Raw genomic sequence first — 14,374 nt, forward strand, 5'->3', positions numbered from 1 at the left:
CTCTTGGATTTGATATAACACCTTTCACAACAGGAGGATGTGTCGATGCACATTGATTTACTGGAATGTGCAGTGACTGTGTATTTTGTAGGCAAACACCTACAAAGGAGCGTATAAGGAGTAGGAGCCTCAGTAGAAACACTTACTTCAAAGTATAACCCAGGTCGGTTTTTCCATTTTGTACTCTTCCTCTGCCCTAATAAAAGGACAGAACAAAACCAGCTGGGTGCCAGCCTTGTGCACAGCCCGTTAGTGTTGAGCCACACTGACTGATGGGAAGTGGGATGGGGTACTCACTGTGATATTTAATTCCCTCCCCAATTGTTCTAAAACTAAAAACTAATTTCTGCAAAGGAAGGAAAAGGCTTGAATAGTTAGGAGTTGTAATTCTATCAATCGTTCTAATGTTCCAGAACCACATGAGACCTTGCTGCGGATTTGAATTACTGCTGTTTGTAATTGACTTGTTTGTTGTGCAATTATTTGATCCATCGCAAAGTAGCACATCATAGAACAAGGTTCAGTGAGCAGCAAGGATGCTCCTTTCTTGGGGCAGTCGTTGTATGCTTATTTATCCTGAAGCAAACCTGGTTTTGGTGCTTCTTTGGCAAAGCAAGCAAGGCAGCATTAATTCCAATGACGGGTTCAGACTAAAGAGATGGGTAGGTGTGAGCACCTCCAGCGTTAGGATTGACACTGAAGCAATATTAACATTGCCAATGTTGGAGGCAACCAGCCTAAACCTGGTGATTTACCGACAACACTTGGGGAACATTTATTTGAAATAACCTTTACTCTGGCAGCTTGGCAGAAGCTCTGCAAATGGGGATGGGGCTCTTCCTCATCTTCAGCAAATGCTCTGGAAACTAATGGGAATATTCCAAAAGGTGAGGGGGTCTATTATTCCAATTAAAATGTCTGTCACTGACAGTTGTAGAAAGATATAACCGGAAACAGTTAACATCTGTGGATTTCCCTTCCTTCAAATCTTTCCCATGCCTCATTCTCATGAGCAAGACAAACAAGTGATAGTGAGTAATAATAATCCTTAATCCTTGGATAGCAACTTTCGAGTCAGGAAGACATCCCAAAGCGCTTCACAGGATATACTGCAAAGTGAGTGACTGTGTTTTATATAAGCACTCCAGGACGCTACCCCACGTGAAAGGCACTATTTAAATGCAAGTTGTTGTTATGGTTATATGGGCAAACACAGCAGGCAATTTGTGCACTGGAATGTCCGACAAGTAGCAATGGAGTGAATGATCAATTTTATTTGGGAGTAGTGTTGGTCAGGACACCGGGGGAAAGTTCCTTCTCTTTTGAAATAGTGCCATAGTATCTTTAAGGTCTGCCTGAACAGGCAGAGAGGGATAGAGTGTAATAACTTACAGAAAAGCAGAGGGCAAAGGAAGTTTTGGAAAAAAATGTTTTATTGCATACTTAAGATATGAAAGCTAGACACAATTATCTTTTACAAAATGTTTGGTACATTCACGAATAAAGGGGAGAAGCATATACAAAATAATTTACATAGAAGACGCAATGAAAAACTTTGTAAGCTTGTTCTGACCAGTTATGAGAAGCAATGGTGAATGGTATCTATACAAGGAAATAAAGGCAGCAAAGTACAGTGCAAAATACTGTCATTATCAGTTTTATACTGGAAAACTGGCAAGAAAAGCTTTTACAGAAATATTTACAGTGATCTCAACCATTGGATTAAAAAGTATGCATAGCTTGTTTTTAATGGAAAGGACTTACAGAACATAGTAAGCCTTTGACCAACCAGAACTCTTTTCAAACTATTTAATTCTGTTAAAAGGCAAATACATTGGTCTTGTCTAAGGACTTATCTACCCAGGTACATAGCTTCCCATTGCAACATTATGCCAAGTATGTATATTGTTTTGAGGAGCCAAACTGTTTCACTGAGTTAGTACAACACACACTTGTGGTTTGTTAAAATTTTAGACCAACTTTGCAGGGAAGGAAGGAAAAGCACCAACTGATGTGCAGTAGTTGTGCTTTCTTTAACAATAACAATACCTCCTCACTTGATCTCCATCAGACATCCTGAACAGTCAGAACTCCTAACATATACTACAATATGTGGTGGAGAAATACCTCAATGGTACAATCAAAGCACACAGGTGAGAAAGAAGACCTAAACCATGATTGGACCAGTTTGCCTTACGTCGCAGACACACTATCTTTAGCTAACCTGAGCATGCATTCAAACACATTGGTATTAGTAATCAATACAGGATGGGTTCATGCATTACCACTTTACCTATTACAAAGAGCTCTTGTCAACTCCAGTAACCTGAGAGAGTGCAACTGAAAGGTCAGGTCATGGGGGGGGCGCAGGGGTTTCAATGTTCTCCAGGAAGTATTGTGCTTCATATGAATTTGAAACTACAAGGCAGTGTGCGGCTAGAAGTGGGGAAGACCCTTCTTGTTTTTCCTGTTCATTTCAATGTGACATGGCCACACCATTTTGAACAGGTGCAAGCACCAATTTAATCCACTACCAGTACCATACGGCAAGCGTACAGAAGCTCCAGACACTTAGTGGAGTCTGCAGCTCACCACAAATAAGTGATAACTTTTTTGTAAGGCACTTACACACCCACAAAAGAGATCATAAATGAAAACTAAATAAACTTTAACGTTTACCTAATGCGTGGTTCTGAAGTTTACCCTACGTTATATATAATAAAAAAACGTTTACAGCTCCAACAATGTCCCCCTTGAGACACCTTACTAAAGGAGAATCGTTTGAAATGAAGTGAACTTTTATGTAGGCGATGTGGCAGCTAATTTGCTAGCCCAGAATAATATTTAGACCTTTCAATAGATTTGTCAAGGCACTTTTTTGAAAATAAAGTTATAAATGGAACAAAACACTATGTTACTGTGATAAGAGCACAATATTTGAGTGCTCTGGGCAGTCATTTTTTAAAACTCCCAACAAAGAAACCACTATAAGGGGCAGAGAACAATTGGTTCTATCATGAAGGCACAACTCAACTGGTTCAATCAGCTCTGCAATGAACTAAAACATCTGGACCATCAAAGACAATATTCCATATTTCTTTACTCTGAAGCCTGATGTGTACAGGGTGCACTATAGGATGTACTTTTCCCCCCAAAAGATAACCTATACAGTATTTAAGAGTGGGTCATTTTTTGGCAAATTGGATTCAGCACATATCTAATCTATTGAATTTGGCCCATTCAAACAATCAATGATGCTCCCAATTCTATTCAGTCAATGATGCACTCAGTCTCATTCAGCAATTGAGAATGGGCTCAATTGCAGTTGTTAAAGCAGACTAGAGTTGGCACCACTGCATAAACACACCTCCCTCTGCCATTCATTCATTTGGAGCAATGAGGAACATAAAATAAATCACATGTGATAACTGTTGCTTTATCCACATTGCAATCAGAATCAGAATTGTTCCAAATCAATGCTTCCTAAAAATAAAGCAGTGTGAATCTGTCCCTAGCTATAAAAGTTTTGTTTCGTAATGGACTTTGGAATTTCCCCTATCCATCTCCATATTTGAATAGATGTAATCCAAATATTTAGTCTGTGGTATCTAGTTACTTGTGTAGTGCTAACATCCACAATTCCACCTGGTCTTAGCCTCTAAGACCAAATTAAAATTTAAGATCTCACAGAATTGTAGAATATTCCTAAATTCAGTCTCAATTTAGAAGGCAGTTTTACAATGCTTCCAAAAAGAGCCAGCTTCCAAATTGAGACAATCCATGAATTTTCCGTAAAGCTATATGAACTTAAATGCTAAGACTATGAGGTTTTACAAGTTGACTAGACAACATTTCAGGCCAACGGTTTAAATGTGCCGCAAAATATCCTACAATTTGACCCATCAATGCTTGGTCAAAATGCACAATTTAATACAATTCCGGTTGTAACTCAGACTTAGTGATAAATACATTTATACATAAACGCGGGTACATTCAAAGCATTGTTAATAGAAAGGAAAACACAATGGTAGATCTCGGTTGTGGGATCTTAACCAATCTAGAATCCACAGTCAGATCAAAGTTAAATATCGCACCTTGGTCACCAACCAGACATTCAATATTTCCAAACAATGGGATCCAATTTATTGCATTTGTTAAGAGGAAACTCTGATTTACAAATGGAGATTACTTCCAGTCACAGGGACTAAATCATATTAACCTGCAGGATTCTAGTGAAGAAACCCTGTCAGTTAGATCCTCATTAAGTATAAATGTAAGGACAGGAATTACAAAAAAAAGGTATGGTGAACCATTTGGCAATCACTCAACAAAGAACATTACTGGACAGCCCAGATGAGACCCAACAATTCCTGACCTTGGCAATATCTTATTTTACAAATACTGAGTTACTGACACAGCTAGGATTTAAAAAAAAGCACACACTAGGATTGGGGTTTTCTCCCAACCTGTTAAATTATATAAATAGACAATTACGATCAATCATAGCATTAGACAGTGAAAAAGGTCTTGCAAGATCACAGCACGTTGTCCAAATTACATGGTTAAACGACTGTCGAAAAAGTTACGCTGTGACCAGAGGAGCATCTGTACAATAGACTTGTGGATTCCTGCATGTTACAGGCCTGCCAATTCCCTCAGGTTCACTGCCCTTTACCGTTCAGTTATTGATGCACAAAAGTGCTCACAACAGCACTTTTACCATCTAGCTGCTCGGTCTTAATGAACAATGATTTTTAATCTGTTAATAATAAGTCTTTGCATTTGATATAATGCTTTTCACATCTCAAAGCACTTCATGGAATTTATTGCAAAGTATAACGACTGTGTACTTTTGTAGGCAAATTACTGGTAATTGTTTCACTTTTGGGGGGGGGAACAGAAAAAAGATTGTACAGGATACTGCACCTATTTTTTATGGGCATTTCATTCAGAATGTTAACCGTGAACATAAAGTAGGACGAGCAGAAAGCAGACTTCAGGGTTGGTTAATATCCTACACAGTACATTTTACATAAGCTTAAGTACACATCTACATCTAGGTTTTGACCAACTGCAAAGAGCAACAATCCTTTTGTTTTGTCTTTCTAACAGGATTTCCCATTGTAAAGACGCAATGAAACAATCACTACCTTTTGCGATTGTTCTACCATAGACCCCAGTGAAGGAAGTTCAGATGCCTGGCATCTCTCATGATGTGTCTATATTTCTTATCCTCTGCTACTTTCTCTTCACATATTACCCTCCAATCTTCTGAACCCTTCAAAGAACAATACTTTTAAAATGATTTCTGTACGAATTCAGAATAAATTTACTAACTAGGCATTCCGCCCTCACTGCTGTATTGTACTTTTCCTGCAAACTATTTTTTTTGCAGTGGGGGAAGCCATTCTTTGTGTTCAAACCGATCACAGTTACATGGCTTAATTAATGTAATGATCATTTCGGACAAAGGTTTGAGAGTTAATACATTTGTTTCCTATAAAACACACCTTTGCTCACTGGCTATATATACAGCTCCCAAGTCGATTCCATCTGAGTGATTGTTTCAGTTAAGTGACCAGAATCTGAAAATCCCAGCATGTTTTATGCCAACGCCACAACACTCATTAATTCAATGACTTTGTTGCGGATTCCAGATAAGTGAAGCTTTTTTTTAAAACACCCAGTTCACATAATTGATGTGTTCCAAGATCAATCTCTGTAAGACAAGCCAGCGAATTTTCTGCTTTTGCCATTGACCAATTCTGGGAAGATTAGAGTATAATTATCAGGTTAAAGTATCTAAACTTCAATTACGAACAGAAATTGTGATGAGAACAGAATTGCGGTTTTCGACCTGCCTCCTTTGGAGTGTTGTTCCAAGCACCTAAACCCCACACTTAAACCTGACTTATTTTCCAATCAAAATGATGCCTTTTCTACTTTCCTTCCCACCCGAAAAAATTAGGTCTCTTCAATAATGTGAACGAAATCCAATACAATTTTGTGGGAAGCTGGTTCCATTGCTGACAGGAGGAATCAACTGTGCTGATCATTTTTTTCTTTTAGTCAATTTGAGAACAGAGAAGCATTATCTAAGCCGATTTATTTTTTATGAAATGAATTGCCTGCTTTTCGTCAAGTTTGTGAAACAACACCGTAAAAGACTCAGCAATTGGGAAACTTGACTGTTTTATGAGCAGGGACGTTAGGCCTGGGAGATAGGAGTTGCAACCCGAACATTTCCAGGGAACCTTTGGCCTTTAATACACACCGTTAACCAAGTAGATTATACCTTAAACGTCCACAAAAATGTCACAATGTCATCAGCGTCAACCTCTTGCAAACCCCCACTTCTCCCCGACACTTGATGCAAACGCAAAACATTTTGAATAATAATACTGCTGTTAAAAAAAGGTTTGCACAAGAAAACAATGAGAGATTGCACCGTGGCCCCCACTTTCTGCCGGGTGGGTGGAATGTGCCGAGTCGAACGTAAGGGCAGTGATGTGCAAGCGCCCAGTAAAGCCGAGAGGAGTGAGGCTTCTTACAAAAACAATGGAATTAGATTCTAAAGATGTAATTGCACAACTTTCCAATCGCACGTACCGCAAAGAGTTTCTTTGACAGGTTTGTCCATTCTCTGCCCCTCCTCCCCCCCCCACCAAAAAAAAACCCCTCAGTCACTGGCAGTTTCATTAACCCTTCAAAGTCCAGTGCAGCATTTACTCATCAGCCTAAGAATATAGTATTTAAAAAGCCCCTTTGAATAAACTGCTCAACTTTGCAAAGCATTTTTCTAAAACCTACTTTATAACGTGTCCTGCCTACTGGGAGTTATTTGTGCTGATAGTACATGAAGGAAAGGATGGAGAACATCCCAGTTTTCAACGGGTTAATTCAATGCTTTTCCAGCAAAGGAGAAATAGGACAGAGGACATGACACAAGTTGATAAATAGGAAGGGGAAGCTGGAGGCAATTATTTTCCACTTTTAAATATTTTCCTCTTGCGTTGTTATCTGCTCCAAGAGTTGTCACAAGTTGGATCAGCCTCTTTGGAATGACCAAGTTAGAAAAGGTTTAGCCCTTCTTCGAGGGCCAAGTTGAAGTTGTTAACGACTGAGATTATTCTCGCTTCAGTGTCGTTTCCTAAAAGAGCAGTGGGTCAGAATTGAACGGAACATTTGACTCACTTGCCAGTTAATTGTTGTTTAACTCGGATGATCAGAAAGAAAGAAAACTGTGAGGAACAAAGGGTTTCTCAGAAAGTAAAGTGTGCTAAAAACGCTTTGAACAGGTTTATAAAAAATTAACAGGTTGATTGGTTAACTGCCGCGCTTACCAAGGTCGAGTATTATGATGTTTGAGCAAGTCCTATCCTGCCACAGAGTCTGCGGCAATATTTTACTGCAGCTGAAGTTAGTGAATAGCCAGAGTAGCTCTGGCTTTTGATGTTACACAATGAGCCATTTGTATTATCCATAAGTTGAAGATGAGAAATGCTTTTTGCCGTTAAATGTAGCGAATTTGACAATTTTGCATTTAGAATGGGATTTTTCCCCTTTGTAAGCGCGCAATGTCCTGGATCGCAGCCTTCATCCCATTCCTCCCCAGCGGCGTATGGCCAAGCTCGTGAACTCACTGTCGAGGGAACCACAGAAGCCAACCAGCATCAGATTCTTGGTGCTCTAAAACATTGCATTAATAGAATAAATCTTGACCTGGTGGAACATTTTTACAGATTGTTTCTCTACAGAACTCCCTCTCGGTGCCTTAGTCCTCATCCCCAAATACTCCACTAAAATTCTCCTGTGACTGAAGAGTTCCTAATATAGCACTCTATTCTATCGCACTGATTCCTCATATAGAAATGATAGAGATAGATACCCATTGCTTTCTACTTCGCTGAAAGCAAGTGTTGATATTGGGCCCAATAGATACAGGAGAAGCTTTACTTGCCTCCCCTTTTTAGACGTAGTGTCCTGTATAAATTAACCTAAAGTACAGAAATATGGGCGAGTTCCTGAAGGAGAAGAGCGTTTAAAGGATTAAAGGTAAACCTCCTCATTCTTGTTTAGCATAAAGGTAATCTGCGCAGAAGGTCAAAAGAGGAATGTGTTAGCACACGTGAGTAACACTGCTTTAGGGCTCAGCTCAACTCATCTCTGCTGATACAGACGTGCATTCCTGGCCTAATGGAACGGAAATCGTGTCATTTCCATAAATAGCTTTGTGATGAATTCTAATTGTTAATATGGTCTCATTGTGTCATCTGATGATGTGAACGGAACAACCTTAAAGGTGTGTTTTTTTGCATTTCCTGTGGTGCTGGTGAGGTGAGAGCCACGCATTCTGAACATACTTGGTCATTAATCTTCTCTCCACATTTCCAAAGTTACGATGCTCCATTTTACTTTGTTGCAATAAACCTGTCACTGTGATCCAAAGCTTAGTAACTGTGAAAGAAAAGCCACTCTCTGATACAAAGCCAAACACAATGCTCCTTATCGCTACTTTAAGCCAATATTCTCTGTGTCAGGCTTGTGGCTTCCTTCTTATAAATTAATATCAACAAGACTCAAAACAGAGTCGAGGGGAGTTGCAGAAGTCAAAGTATCACATCACAGAATACCTGCTGTGCTAAGCTGCATTGTTTTATATATAGATATATATATATAAATAAAAGCAGCTAACTCCATTTCCACTGTTAACCGTTAGTGTGGTTCAAACACACGGTTTCTAAGGGGACACTAAATCAGGCGGGAGTTCTTTAGGAACTGAATGAGGACCTGGTAGACAAACTTGTATTGGGCTATTGTCTGAACCATTAACATCCGCTGTTGTCGTAGGAATCCCAGCATAACCGGTACTTCCAGCTTCTGCAACAGAAAAGCAATGAAAATACATTAGCACACAAGTACCTACTCTACATACCACTCAGGGTTTCTAGTTTTCATGGCCTAATAATAATAATCCTGCATTTGATGCAGCGTCTTTTCACATCTTCGAGACGTCTCAAAGCGCTTCACAGGATACACTGTAAAGTGAACTGACTGTATATTTTGTGGGCGAAACGCAGCAGCCAATTGCGCACAGCAGCGTCTCACAAACAGTCGTTTTTTTGAAGGAAATATTACCCCTGGAAAAGCGATCCGCCAATTGGGTTCCTACCTACTGCTAGTAAACAGAGGCATGTGGAGTAAGGAAACTTGCCCAGTGATTCTCCCCGCCCGGGAATCAAACCCAGGTCTCCCACTTGCGAGGCGAGTGCCCTAACCACTGAGTTACAGGACTCCACTCTAATAGCTGCATGGTTTGTTTGCAGCCCATCAAATACTACCCCCCCCTCCCACACACACTATACAGGAAATGTCAGTCTTTCTACACCATCTTCTAATTGGAGCACCGTTTTAATTTAAAATGTGTAAATTTCCTTAGGTACAGGCACAAATGTAGGCATCAGACAAGGTAAGCTGTTCCAAGTTTCCTCAGGCGTGGGGCACAGATTACTGTGAGCTTGTCTGTAAAGTTTGGTTAAAAAAAACATTACAGATTTCCCAGGACCATCAAAACGTCTTCCAAAGGAAAATCGGGAATTTCAGGTTTTATGCCACACTTACCTCGTTGTGCTCCAAGCAGCCGATCATAACTTCAGTTAGAATCACCACTCCAGTTCTCCCAGCCCCCGCACTGCAGTGGACAACTATTGGTGGGGTGCAGCTCTTGGTGGAGTCCAGCATGCTATTGGTGTGTCGGCGGACAGACTGAATCTCCTCCAGATAAGCTGGTAACATTTTGAAAAGTAAAAGGGACATTAGAAAAAGGCAGATGGGTGCAGGGAAGGAACAAGCTTTGCACTGGAGGCTGCACTGTCTCTCTTCCTGGCTGCCCACAATTTATCAAAAATCTCTGTGCGAGGTGCATGAATCAGTGGACGTGTATTTATGAAAACATCATACGCTCGAAACAGTGATGTAAGATAAGTTCCTGTTGTGCAAACTTGACGTTCAGGAGGGCCTTACTTTCCAAGAGCAATCTTTTCACTCGACGGAAAACAGTTTGTGAAGGCGAAGGATTGAGGTGCATTACTGGCCGAAGGCTAGTATCCACAGTGACACCTTTCAGCAGAGCATGGATGGGTTTAGCTGTGTTCTCAGCGACTTCTGCTTTTGTTTCAGATTTCCAGCATCTGCAATATTTTGCATTTTGTTTGGGTTTAGCTAGACTGATCAAAAATAAATCATTTAGCAAAGGTGATCAAAAATAAATGCAAGCCTCTGACAAAGGGAAGATGTTTAAAGTTTTCTCATCTGTGGAGAAGAGATTGCATTGAAATGTTCATCACGCAAGAAAACCTGAATCTAGCAGTGCTGAATATAATAATAATCCTTGCATTTGATATAGCGCTCTTCACATCTTCGAGACGTCTCAAAGCGCTTCACAGAATATACTGTAAAGTGAATTGACTGTATATTTGTGGGCGAAACGCGGCAGCCAATTGCGCACAGCAGCGTCCCCACAAACAGCAGTGGACTGAAGTGACCAATTTTTTATTATTTGTTTTCTTGAGGGATTAGTATCAGCCGAGTAAGGAAACTTGGGAGTAAGTAAAGAGATACGTCTGTCGTTTGTAAAACATTTGTAACAACTATTTTAAAATCTGATGGTTCGCATCCTTTAACGTGATAAGTGGAAGAGAGTGTGAGTGAATCCTGAATGCAGTGCCACTCTCTCCCAGGTTTGGGACAGCCACTGAATGTTTCAGTGTGGCGGGGGACAGGGAAACATTCGTGCAAGAGCTATCTCTCTCAGTTTGCTGCCCTATCTCCAGTTAAACAGTTGTGTAAGAATATCACGGTGTCCCTTACATAAAAATCCCTGAACGTCGTCCGGAGAGCCATGGTCTGGCCAGTCCGTGTACTGCAAGTGCCACACCGTCCTCTCCTGCCCCGACAGAAGATGTTTGACCTTTAAACCTGTAGTGGCATAGCAACCGGAATCTGTGCGGAACTTGGTTGTAACCTTAAACTTCCCGTAAGTGGCGGAGCTGTGCTTGGAGCCCAGTTTGGGCCAGTATCGGTGGCTCTTTGGTTTTCCGCCTTCCTGTAACAAAGAAACCAAAGAGAAAACAGGGTAAGAATGGAGAAACTTCAGTTCTTCCGAACACAAAGAAATACAAGGCCGGCGATCGGTTTCTTCAAGCAATGCTACGTCTTGCACCATATCAACCTGCCCCTGCATTTATATAGCACCCTTCACGCAGGGTAGTCTATCGCAAGCCACATCCCGTGCTGAGAAATGGGGATAAAATGCATTTCCACAATTACACAGCCACACTGTAGTAATAACGATAATAGACCTTGAATTTGATACAGCAGCTTTCACATTGGGAGGATGTCTCAAACCGCTTCACAAGGTTTTACTGTAAAGTGCAGTGATTGTGTGTTTTTAGGCAAATGTGGCAGCTATTATGCATACATCAATGTCTCACAAACAGCCATGAAGTGAAGGATGAATTTTATCTGGGGGATTATTGGCCAGGACACCGGGAGAAATGCCCTTCTCTTTTCAAATAGTGCCATGGGATTTTTAATGTAAACCTGGACAGGCAGATGGAGTCTCGATTTAACATCTCATCTGAAGGAAAGCACCTCTGACAATATAGTACTGCATTCTGCACTGCATTGGTATCAGCCTAGACTAGTAAGTTCAAAGACCCAATGGTTTGAACCCACAACCTTTTGACACCTGAGTCATGGGGGATATACTCATGAGGATTACTGGGGGTTGGGGGGAGGGACGAGTATTAAAACTAATGAAAATGGGGGTAAAAATCCTATTTCTAAAGCATCTCTTGCTGGTAACCAGATGTGTGTCAGCGATGTACAGGAACTCCAAGAAAAGATTGTGTGAGAGTACAATTATTTAAGGTATCTGGATGACAGCCATTTCCTGTCAAAAAGATTATTCCAGAAAAGTGATGCAATTCAGGCTTCACTTGAAGCTTGGACACCGTCGTGAATGAGAACAGTGGCAAAAGCAGTCATATTGTACACAGGAAGGGCGAGTTCACGGTGGCAGGAACGAAGGACAAAGTTCCACTGATAACTCGGCAGAGAACAAGAAACAGCCAACAGATGAGCAATTACAGTAACGAAAGAGAGAATGGAGACTGTGCTAATGAAAAGGCACCACTCCAACATGACTTCCCCTTCTGAACACTGAACATTCTTTGGCTTACAATCTGAATAACTGAGTGGAATGTAATTTGCTAACTTTCTTATGCAATCACCCGGAATTCTCCACTGCAACCAGAGTAGCAGTATTTTGTGGCCGAAACGCGGCAGCCAATTGCACACAACAGCGTCCCCACAAACAGTCACGGATTAAGGTGAGCAATTTATTATTATAATTATATCCGCCTAACACCCCCTCCCCCACCCTGTGAAGTGGATTGCTGACTGATGCTGATCTTCTCCACATGGCTGAGAAAGACCGGGGGTTGGGGGGGTTGGGGGGGAGAAGAGATGCGATTTATCTTTGCAACATTTTCAACATATTTATTTTAAGGAGAGATTCCTAGAGATTATTCCAGTGTAAATAGAACTTACCTCCTCTGCTGTAACCATGGCAATCACATTCACTCCTTGTTCCCATACCATCTGCCAGAAATCATGGCATGTATGTGGCAGAGGTCCCTGTGTGGCGATATAGTGCCATTCCTCTCCAGCAACAGTGACCTGCCAATCACACATAATATGTCAACAATGCAGAATTTACTGTGTCCCACTTGGGTGAAGCTGTTGCAATAGCTATTTCCCCATGTGGAGCACGTGTTGATAAAGCCAACAGACACTCCAGCCCTAATGTTAAATAAAGATATTTTCAATTTTTCCATTCAGTGGGAATCGAGTGATGGATCTCAAGTCACCGGCGATGGGGGCAATAATAATACTAATAATAAATTGTTTTATTTGATATAGTGCCTTATCACATTGTTGAAATGTCTCAAAATGCTTCACAGAATATACTGTAAAGTGATTTGACTGTATATCTTAGTCATGTCACCAGTGATGGGGATCTCCATAAGGTCCACTCATTAGACACAAGTTTCACCTGTTGTTTCTTAGTAAGACTATTCAATCTTAAAATTTAAGATCCTGCAGAAGTGTGAAAATTCTTAAATTCACTCTCAATATGGAAGCCGTTTTTCTCTGCAGTTCTTTTTAAGAACTGCAGAAAACCTCTGGCTCCCGAACGAAGAACGAATTTAATAAAACTTGCTAAGGTGCTGCACAATCATAGTCTTAAGGTTAAAGTCTAGCACTCCAAATCTCAGAACTCAGAGGGCAATCTAGCAATGTACAGTCTTACTTATGTAACCAATTTTACACACCAGACATAGCATTGGTCAGCAAGACTAATACTACAGCAAAGAGCTAACTGTACGCAAGGAGAAAGAGTGGGCTAACAGTCAAGGGCTCAGTGGCAGTGGATCTAAGTACCAATCCACTATTAGATTTTTTGGAAATCTAGTGGTGTAGGAATTTTTTCTGAGGTACAACAAAATTCCAGTTGCATGTAGGAAGGACTATTATGTTAGTCGAAGGAAAATATTCAACACAGAATGTGACAACCTGTTGGCCCTGGTATTCCGTAAGTGGAAGCTAAATGACTGCATGCAAGTATCTCCCCGGTCGGTCAATTTCACATCATTCCAACTCTGAAGTGCCTTGAGCAGAACCAGCTTTCAAGGCTGATAAACAGCAACAACAACAATCACAAATTACATCTGTTCAGTGCCTTTCGCGTCTAGAGGATGTCCCAAGGACAGTCAGGGATCCGCACCCGAGCTGGTTTAAATTTAAATTACTTTTTAAACATTACTAAAACACATTTTGGATGACATTACTAATTAGTTATAAACTGGCTCAATCGTGCATTTGCAGATTCATGTACCTGCGGTACATCCCTTCATAAATGTCTCTGATGTACTATTTGATCGCTGACATGATGCACTCCCTCACTAATGCAGAGGCCAAACCAAACCTCTTCCAAAGCCCTCTTTTATAATACACTCCCAAAGAATGACAGGAAGTCTGCTGTAATAACAGCTTTTTAGCTAAATGGGTGTTAACTTACACAGTAATACTGAAGTATTAAATAACTCTTTTTGTAGTTGGAGTAGTTTAGCTTTGTTAAACGTAAAGTATTATTTTACAGCAGACACTTAAATTGAAGTGATACCTTCTTTTGTATTGTCAAGTGCTCAGGGAGCATAAGACAGTTATTGACATGCTGCTCGCCTATGTGCTTGTTATCGTGTGGAAGTGGGGTATGGGAAAGGTGATGCAACAATGTACCTGGATGACT

The 14,374-nt window shown here is 40.7% G+C and overlaps 1 protein-coding gene across 1 annotated transcript in view; it reads right to left on the bottom strand.

Annotated features, from left to right (window-relative positions):
• Positions 1-1,415: 1,415 nt before the first annotated feature.
• LOC103186166 (protein tyrosine phosphatase non-receptor type 14) overlaps positions 1,416-14,374 on the bottom strand; it is a 117,149-nt gene continuing 104,190 nt past the window's right edge. Inside the window, exons 16-19 of the mRNA XM_007905028.2 lie at positions 12,613-12,741; positions 10,870-11,104; positions 9,622-9,785; positions 1,416-8,880 (exon numbers count right to left, since the gene is read on the bottom strand). Coding sequence (XP_007903219.1) covers positions 8,752-8,880; positions 9,622-9,785; positions 10,870-11,104; positions 12,613-12,741 — 657 coding nt within the window. The 3' untranslated portion in view covers positions 1,416-8,751. The remainder of the gene's footprint in view (positions 8,881-9,621; positions 9,786-10,869; positions 11,105-12,612; positions 12,742-14,374) is intronic.

The sequence above is a fragment of the Callorhinchus milii genome, unplaced genomic scaffold (assembly GCF_018977255.1).
Source record: "Callorhinchus milii isolate IMCB2004 unplaced genomic scaffold, IMCB_Cmil_1.0 Scaffold3, whole genome shotgun sequence".
Lineage (NCBI taxonomy): Eukaryota > Metazoa > Chordata > Chondrichthyes > Chimaeriformes > Callorhinchidae > Callorhinchus > Callorhinchus milii.